We start from the raw sequence: 9630 nt of genomic DNA, 5'->3' as shown, positions 1-9630 counted from the left end.
GAACACGGAGTCTGAGTCTTCACTGATACAATACAACCACTATAGTGGGTCCCATAGACAGTCTGTTATAACAGGGGTCTGAGTCTTCACTGATACAATACAACCACTATAGTGGGTCCCATAGACAGTCTGTTATAACAGGGGTCTGAGTCTTCACTGATACAATACAACCACTATAGTGGGTCCCATAGACAGTCTGTTATAACAGGGGTCTATAGTGGAGACGTCCCATAGACACAGTCTGTTATAACAGGGGTCTATAGTGGGGGCGTCCCATAGACACAGTCTGTTATAACAGGGGTCTATTTTGGGTCCCATAGACACAGTCTGTTATAACAGGGGTCTATAGTGGGTCCCATAGACACAGTCTGTTATAACAGGGTCTATAGTGGGTCCCATAGACACAGTCTGTTATAACAGGGGTCTATAGTGGGTCCCATAGACACAGTCTGTTATTACAGGGTCTATAGTGGGTCCCATAGACACAGTCTGTTATAACAGGGGTCAGACGTCCCATAGACACAGTCTGTTATAACAGGGGTCTATAGTGGAGACGTCCCATAGACACAGTCTGTTATAACAGGGGTCAGTGGGTCCCATAGACACAGTCTGTTATAACAGGGGTCTATAGTGGGTCCCATAGACACAGTCTGTTATAACAGGGGTCTATAGTGGGTCCCATAGACACAGTCTGTTATAACAGGGGTCTATAGTGGGTCCCATAGACACAGTCTGTTATAACAGGGGTCTATAGTGGGTCCCATAGACAGTCTGTTATAACAGGGGTCTATAGTGGGTCCCATAGACACAGTCTGTTATAACAGGGGTCTATAGTAGAGACGTCCCATAGACAGTCTGTTATAACAGGGGTCTATAGCAAGCGGGACGTCTCATAGACACAGTCTGTTATAACAGGGTCTACATTACATCAGTCTGTAATTGCTGTTTCCATAGAGACAGAGCCCTCCCTGCATTCTTTTGGATTCTATAGCATTTTATAGCATTAGTTTAGATTAGATTCTATAGCATTCTATTTGATTCTATAGCATTCGTTTAGATTAGATTCTATAGCATTCTATTTGATTCGATTCTATAGCATTCTATTTGATTAGATTCTATAGCATTCAATTTGATTCTATTAGATTAGATTCTATAGCATTCATTTAGATTAGATTCTATAGCATTCAATTTGATTCTATTAGATTAGATTCTATAGCATTCATTTAGATTAGATTCTATAGCATTCTATTTGATTCTATTAGATTAGATTCTATAGCATTCATTTAGATTAGATTCTATAGCATTCAATTTGATTCTATTAGATTAGATTCTATAGCATTCATTTAGATTAGATTCTATAGCATTCTATTTGATTCTATTAGATTAGATTCTATAGCATTCTATTCTACCCCAACGGCAGCTTCTGCTTGGCTTTGTTGTTTCCATAGAGACAGAGCCCTCCCTGGGCTCATCATGGGCGTTGTTAAATGTATTTTATATTGAAGTGACGTCCTGTCCCCAGTGATCACTGGTCCTGGTAACTGTATAGGTCAATGTCTGCGTCCCCCCATTCTCCACCATTAATCCCCAAGTGTACACTTTCTCGCATGGATTCAACAAAAATGTTGGAAATTCCCAGCCAATGCATAAAGCAATCTTATGCGAAGTGTGCAAGTGCACACTTGTGGAAAAGGGTGTAGACTCGGGACACAAAAGCCTAGGGATGAAAGTGCTAGTCGATTTTGACTTGAAAGAGACTGTGGTGTAATTTCTGGGGATCTGGCGCCACCTGCTGGTGAACCACAGCTCAGTGCCTGTTTTCATAAAGCGTCTTAGGGTAGGGGTGGCTGATCTAGGATCAGTTTGGCTTATTCCAATCATGATGAATAATATGAAAATGTCCAGGGGGACACCTGATCCTAGATCAGAACAGAGAGACGTTTAAAAAAATAATACAGGTGTAGATACTCTACTACTACAAAGGATCTGGTAACTCCACAGTACTGGAGAGAGATGGTCTCTATTCAAAGGGTCTGGTATCTCCACAGTCCTGGAGAGAGATGGTCTCTATTCAAATGGTCTGGTAACTCCACAGTCCTGGAGAGAGATGGTCTCTATTCAAAGGGTCTGGTAACTCCACAGTCCTGGAGAGAGATGGTCTCTATTCAAATGGTCTGGTAACTCCACAGTCCTGGAGAGAGATGGTCTCTATTCAAAGGGTCTGGTATCTCCACAGTCCTGGAGAGAGATGGTCTCTATTCAAAGGGTCTGGTAACTCCACAGTCCTGGAGAGAGATGGTCTCTATTCAAAGGATCTGGTAACTCTACAGTCCTGGAGAGAGATGGTCTCTATTCAAATGGTCTGGTAACTCCACAGTCCTGGAGAGAGATGGTCTCTATTCAAAGGGTCTGGTAACTCCACAGTCCTGGAGAGAGATGGTCTCTAATCAAATGGTCTGGTAACTCCACAGTCCTGGAGAGAGATGGTCTCTATTCAAAGGGTCTGGTAACTCCACAGTCCTGGAGAGAGATGGTCTCTATTCAAATGGTCTGGTAACTCCACAGTCCTGGAGAGAGATGGTCTCTATTCAAAGGGTCTGGTAACTCCACAGTCCTGGAGAGAGATGGTCTCTATTCAAAGGGTCTGGTAACTCCACAGTCCTGGAGAGAGATGGTCTCTATTCAAAGGGTCTGGTAACTCCACAGTCCTGGAGAGAGATGGTCTCTATTCAAAGGGTCTGGTAACTCCACAGTCCTGGAGAGAGATGGTCTCTATTCAAAGGGTCTGGTATCTCCACAGTCCTGGAGAGAGATTGTCTCTATTCAAAGGGTCTGGTAACTCCACAGTCCTGGAGAATAGATGGTCTCTATTCAAAGGATCTGGTAACTCCACAGTCCTGGAGAGAGATGGTCTCATACAAAGGGTCTGGTAACTCCACAGTCCTGGAGAGTCTCTATTCAAAGGGTCTGGTAACTCCACAGTCCTGGAGAGAGATGGTCTCTATTCAAAGGGTCTGGTAACTCCACAGTCCTGGAGAGAGATGGTCTCTATTCAAAGGGTCTGGTATCTCCACAGTCCTGGAGAGTCTCTATTCAAAGGGTCTGGTAACTACACAGTCCTGGAGAGAGATGGTCTCTATTCAAAGGGTCTGTATCTCCACAGTACTGGAGAGAGATGGTCTCTATTCAAAGGGTCTGGTATCTCCACAGTCCTGGAGAGAGATGGTCTCTATTCAAAGGGTCTGGTAACTCCACAGTCCTGGAGAGAGATGGTCTCTATTCAAAGGGTCTGGTAACTACACAGTCCTGGAGAGAGATGGTCTCTATTCAAAGGGTCTGGTAACTCCACAGTCCTGGAGAGTCTCTATTCAAAGGGTCTGGTATCTCCACAGTACTGGAGAGAGATGGTCTCTATTCAAAGGGTCTGGTATCTCCACAGTCCTGGAGAGAGATGGTCTCTATTCAAAGGGTCTGGTACTGACACAGTCCTGGAGAGAGATGGTCTCTATTCAAAGGGTCTGGTAACTCCACAGTCCTGGAGAGAGATGGTCTCTATTCAAAGGGTCTGGTATCTCCACAGTCCTGGAGAGAGATGGTCTCTATTCAAAGGGTCTGGTATCTCCACAGTCCTGGAGAGAGATGGTCTCTATTCAAAGGGTCTGGTAACTCCACAGTCCTGGAGGAGATAGTGGGTATTTAGGCCATTGTATTTGAAAATCAGATTCGTTCGTGCTGGACTGGGACAAAAGCCTGCACAGTCAGAAGCTCTGTAGACGTGGGCCAAACAGACAAACCTTTTCATATCATCAAAGACACTTTACAAGGACAAGGTAGGAAACATTGAGATATTTTATTATACAAAGGTGGTTAAAATGTGAACAAGACAGTTATGAAATATCATCTGCTAACAGGAGTGACTGGTAGTCATGACCAACATCACTAACAGAGTTGACTCAACTAGGACAGATATATTAACAGGAGTGACTGGTAGTCATGACCAACATCACTAACAGAGTTGACTCAACTAGGACAGATATATTAACAGAGTTGACTCAACTAGGACAGATATATTAACAGAGTTGACTCAACTAGGACAGATATACTAACAGAGTTGGCTCAACTAGGACAGATATACTAACAGAGTTGACTCAACTAGGACAGATATACTAACAGAGTTGGCTCAACTAGGACAGATACACTAACAGAGTTGACTCAACTAGGACAGATGTACTAACATCACTAACAGAGTTGTCTCAACTAGGACAGATGTACCAACATCACTAACAGAGTTGACTCAACTAGGACAGATATACCAACATCACTAACCGAGTTGACTCAACTAGGCCAGATATACTAACAGAGTTGACTCAACTAGGACAGATATACCAACATCACTAACAGAGTTGACTCAACTAGGCCAGATATACTAACAGAGTTGACTCAACTAGGACAGATATACCAACATCACTAACAAAGTTGACTCAACTAGGCCAGATATACTAACAGAGTAGACTCAACTAGGAACAGATATACTACAGAGTTGGCTCAACTAGGACAGATACACTAACAGAGTTGACTCAACTAGGACAGATATACTAACAGAGTTGACTCAACTAGGACAGATATACCAACATCACTAACATAGTTGACTCAACTAGGCCAGATATACTAACAGAGTAGACTCAACTAGGACAGATATACTAACGTCATTTACAGAGTTGACTCAACTAGGCCAGATATACTAACAGAGTTGACTCAACTAGGACAGATATACCAACATCACTAACAAAGTTGACTCAACTAGGCCAGATATACTAACAGAGTTGACTCAACTAGGACAGATATACTAACATCACTAACAGTTGACTCAACTAGGACAGATACACTAACAGAGTTGACTCAACTAGGACAGATATACCAACATCACTAACAGAGTAGACTCAACTAGGACAGATATACTAACAGAGTTGACTCAACTAGGACAGATATACTAACAGAGTTGACTCAACTAGGACAGATATACTAACAGAGTTGACTCAACTAGGACAGATATACTAACAGAGTTGACTCAACTAGGCCAGATATACTAACAGAGTCGACTCAACTATGCCAGATATACTAACAGAGTTGACTCAACTAGGACAGATATACCAACATCACTAACAGAGTCGACTCAACTAGGACAGATATACTAACAGAGTTGACTCAACTAGGACAGATATACTAACAGAGTTGACTCAACTAGGCCAGACGTACTAACAGAGTTGACTCAACTAGGACAGATGCACTAACATGACTAACACAGTTGACTCAACTAGGACAGATATACTAACAGAGTTGACTCAACTAGGACAGATATACTAACAGAGTTGACTCAACTAGGCCAGATATACTAACAGAGTTGACTCAACTAGGCCAGATATACTAACAGAGTTGACTCAACTAGGACAGATATACTAACAGTCGACTCAACTAGGCCAGATATACTAACAGAGTTGACTCAACTAGGCCAGATATACTAACAGAGTTGACTCAACTAGGCCAGATATACTAACAGAGTTGACTCAACTAGGACAGACGTACTAACAGAGTTGACTCAACTAGGCCAGACGTACTAACAGAGTTGACTCAACTAGGACAGATATACTAATATAGTTGACTCAACTAGGACAGATATACCAACATCACTAACAGAGTTGACTCAACTAGGACAGGTATACTAACAGAGTTGACTCAACTAGGCCAGACGTACTAACAGAGTTGACTCAACTAAGCCAGACGTTGGTTCCGGGTTTCAGAGATTAAACATGTGTAAAACGGACCGACACCAGGTTGGTTACCGCGGTGACGAAGGACGAATCCCCACCCAGTCTACCTTTCCTGCCTGCTTTAAACCCTGTCGTCCTCGTCAGCCTAATATTTCAGGTTAGCTAGGTGAAGTCTCTATGTCGTTCACTATGTCTACGTTCAGGTTAGTTCCTCACTAATTAGTGATCTTAAATTCATCAAATCAAGTACAAGGGTGGAGTGACCCCCCCCCCCACAGATGCTCAGCCAGCCCCCCCCCACAGACGCTCAGCCAGCCCCCCCACCCCCACAGACCCCCCCCCCCCTCCGTGGAATGAGTTGGGACATGCGTCGCTGAGTATCTTTCATCAGATCGGTAATGCTATTGAAAACACACAACAACAACAAAAAATCTTTTTTATTCCCTCCTTCTGTTCCTCTTTGGATGGTAGCACAGAGAATTCCCGGAGTCTAGCAAGTCACTAGATCTCAGTGACCTTTCAACTCTCACCTCTGGAGGGAGGGAGGGATGGAGGGAGGGGGGGGGGAGTGGCCTTCAATCTAGACGACCAGAACTCCCCGCCACGTCTCTATGCCAGGAGGACAGTCTGTACGTCGCTGTACGGTCCGTAGCGACCATACCGGTCCTTGCCCACCACGATGACGTAGGTGGTACCCGATTGGTACTTGGTTACCGTGACAGCCATGGGCAGGGCCAGGGCCTTGACCACACCCACATTCCTCCAGGACGGGGAGACGCTGCTGCTATGACTCTCCTGAGCGATGTAGATACTGGAGGGAGGAGAGAGAGGGAGGGGGGAGAGGGAAGGGTAGAGGGAGGGGAGAGAGGGAGGGAAGAGAGGGAGGGGGGAGAGGGAGGGGGGAGAGGGAGGGAAGAGAGGGAGGGGGGAGAGGGAGGGAAGAGAGGGAGTGGGGAGAGGGAGGGAAGAGAGGGAGGGGAGAGGGAGGGGTAGAGGGAAGAGAGGGAGGGGTAGAGGGAAGAGAGGGAGGGGTAGAGGGAAGAGAGGGAGGGGTAGAGGGAAGAGAGGGAGGGGTAGAGGGAAGAGAGGGAGGGGTAGAGGGAAGAGAGGGAGGGGTAGAGGGAAGAGAAGTAGGGGGTAGAGGGAAGAGAGGTAGGGGGGAGAGGGAAGAGAGGTAGGGGGGAGAGGGAAGAGAGGTAGGGGGGAGAGGGAAGAGAGAGAGAGAGGGAGGGGTAGAGTGAGGAGAGAGGGAGGGGTAGAGGTAGGAGAGAGGGAGGGGGGAGAGGGAAGAGAGAGAGGGAGGGGGGAGAGGGAAGGGAGGGGGAGAGGGAAGAGAGAGAGAGGGGTAGAGGGAGGAGAGAGAGGGAGGGGTAGAGGGAGGAGAGAGAGGGAGGGGTAGAGGAAGGAGAGAGAGGGAGGGGTAGAGGGAGGGGAAGAGTGAGGAGAGAGGGAGGGGTAGAGGTAGGAGAGAGGGAGGGGGAGAGGGAAGAGAGAGAGGGAAGAGAGAGAGGGAGGGGTAGAGGGAGGAGAGAGAGGGAGGGGGTAGAGGGAAGAGAGGTAGGGGGAGAGGGAAGAGAGGTAGGGGGGAGAAGGAAGAGAGAGAGGGAGGAGAGGGAGGAGAGAGAGGGAGGAGAGAGAGGGAGAGGGATTTGATCAGTTGATTTGGAAGTTTGACAAATTGCACACATCCCATTCACTTTCATTGACGGCTAGAGCCGGGTCGCTCCGTGTGTCTGTACCTGTAACTAGAGCCGGGTCGCTCCGTGTGTCTGTAACTAGAGCCGGGTCGCTCCGTGTGTCTGTAACTAGAGCCGGGTCGCTCCGTGTGTCTGTAACTAGAGCCGGGTCGCTCCGTGTGTCTGTAACTAGAGCCGGGTCGCTCCGTGTGTCTGTAACTAGAGCCGGGTCGCTCCGTGTGTCTGTAACTAGAGCCGGGTCGCTCCGTGTGTCTGTAACTAGAGCCGGGTCGCTCCGTGTGTCTGTAACTAGAGCCGGGTCGCTCCGTGTGTCTGTAACTAGAGCCGGGTCGCTCCGTGTGTCTGTAACTAGAGCCGGGTCGCTCCGTGTGTCTGTAACTAGAGCCGGGTCGCTCCGTGTGTCTGTAACTAGAGCCGGGTCGCTCCGTGTGTCTGTAACTAGAGCCGGGTCGCTCCGTGTGTCTGTAACTAGAGCCGGGTCGCTCCGTGTGTCTGTACCTGTAACTGTCCATGTCGGGCGCCGCAGCGTCTTCCTCAGTGACCCTCCAGTGGATGACCAGACACGGGGCAGGGTTTCGGATACGGGCCAGGTGTACAAGGGGCTTCTGGGGGATGGAGTAGGAGGCCGCCTCGAGGGGGAGGGAGGAAGGGAAAGGGGTCGGGGGGAGAGGAGGGAGATGGGACAGCAGCTCACTCTGAGACGGAGGAAGACGAATAGCGACTAGAGGACACGGGGACTCCTCGGTCTTAACGGTGTTTTCCATCTTCACCGTGCCCTCCATTTTAACTGGCGATGTGGCTGGCGGTCCGGTCACCGGTACGACAGACGCCTCGACCTTCTACACACACAAGGGAAGGGAGAGGTTACATGGCTTGACAGTTACTGAGAGAGGAAGACAAGAAAATAACGACTTTCAGAATAATTATTATTATAATGTTGCTGGATAATAACTACTAATAACTACAAACTACTAATAACTACTAATAACTACAAACTACTAATAACTACTAATAACTACAAACTACTAATAACTACTAATAACTACAAACTACTAATAACTACAAACTACTAATAACTACAAACTACTAATAACTACTAATAACTACTAATAACCACTAATAACTACTAATAACTACTAATAACTACAAACTACTAATAACTACAAACTACTAATAACTACTAATAACTACAAACTACTAATAACTACTAATAACCACAAACTACTAATAACTACTAATAACTACAAACTACTAATAACTACAAACTACTAATAACTACTAATAACCACAAACTACTAATAACTACAAACTACTAATTACTACTAATAACTACAAACTACTAATAACTACTAATAACTACAAACTACTAATAACTACTAATAACTACAAACTACTAATAACTACTAATAACTACAAACTACTAATAACTACTAATAACTACAAACTACTAATAACTACTAATAACTACAAACTACTAATAACTACAAACTACTAATAACTACTAATAACCACAAACTACTAATAACTACTAATAACTACAAACTACTAATTACTAATAACTACTAATAACTACAAACTACTAATAACTACAAACTACTAATAACTACAAACTACTAATAACTACAAACTACTAATAACTACTAATAACTACAAACTACTAATAACTACAAACTACTAATAACTACTAATAACTACAAACTACTAATAACTACAAACTACTAACAACCACTAATAACTACAAACTACTAATAACCATAAATAACTACAAACTACTAATAACCACAAACTACAAACAACTACTCATAACTACTAATAACCACTAATTACTACAAACTACTAATAACTACTAATAACTACAAACTACTAATAGCTACTAACAACCACTAATAACTACTAACAACCACTAATAACTACAAACAACTACTAATAACTACAAACTACTAATAACCACAAATAACTACAAACTACTAATAACTACAAACTACTAATAACCACGAACAACTACCAATAACTACTAATAACTACTAATAACCACTAATAACCACTAATAACCACCAATACCTACTAATAACTCCTTTATAATGCAGAGGTCAGAGTGTAGTAGGAACCTACCGGTACTTGAGGAGAGAGGAAGAGGAGAACGAGATCGAGGAGGAGAGGTAGGA

The 9630-nt window shown here is 44.7% G+C and overlaps 1 protein-coding gene across 1 annotated transcript; it reads right to left on the bottom strand.

Annotated features, from left to right (window-relative positions):
• Positions 1–6191: 6191 nt before the first annotated feature.
• LOC139394231 (activating transcription factor 7-interacting protein 1-like) lies at positions 6192–8299 on the bottom strand. The gene is made up of 2 exons (XM_071142253.1): positions 7964–8299; positions 6192–6579 (listed from the first exon to the last, which is right to left on the bottom strand). Exons 1-2 carry the CDS (start codon positions 8245–8247, stop codon positions 6378–6380), a joined length of 486 nt encoding a protein of 161 aa, XP_070998354.1. The 5' UTR covers positions 8248–8299; the 3' UTR covers positions 6192–6377.
• Positions 8300–9630: the final 1331 nt, after the last annotated feature.

The sequence above is a fragment of the Oncorhynchus clarkii genome, unplaced genomic scaffold, assembly GCF_045791955.1.
Source record: "Oncorhynchus clarkii lewisi isolate Uvic-CL-2024 unplaced genomic scaffold, UVic_Ocla_1.0 unplaced_contig_1650_pilon_pilon, whole genome shotgun sequence".
Lineage (NCBI taxonomy): Eukaryota > Metazoa > Chordata > Actinopteri > Salmoniformes > Salmonidae > Oncorhynchus > Oncorhynchus clarkii.
The sequence above is the reverse complement of the archived record's forward strand: the minus strand, read 5'-3'. Positions and strand labels throughout refer to the sequence as shown.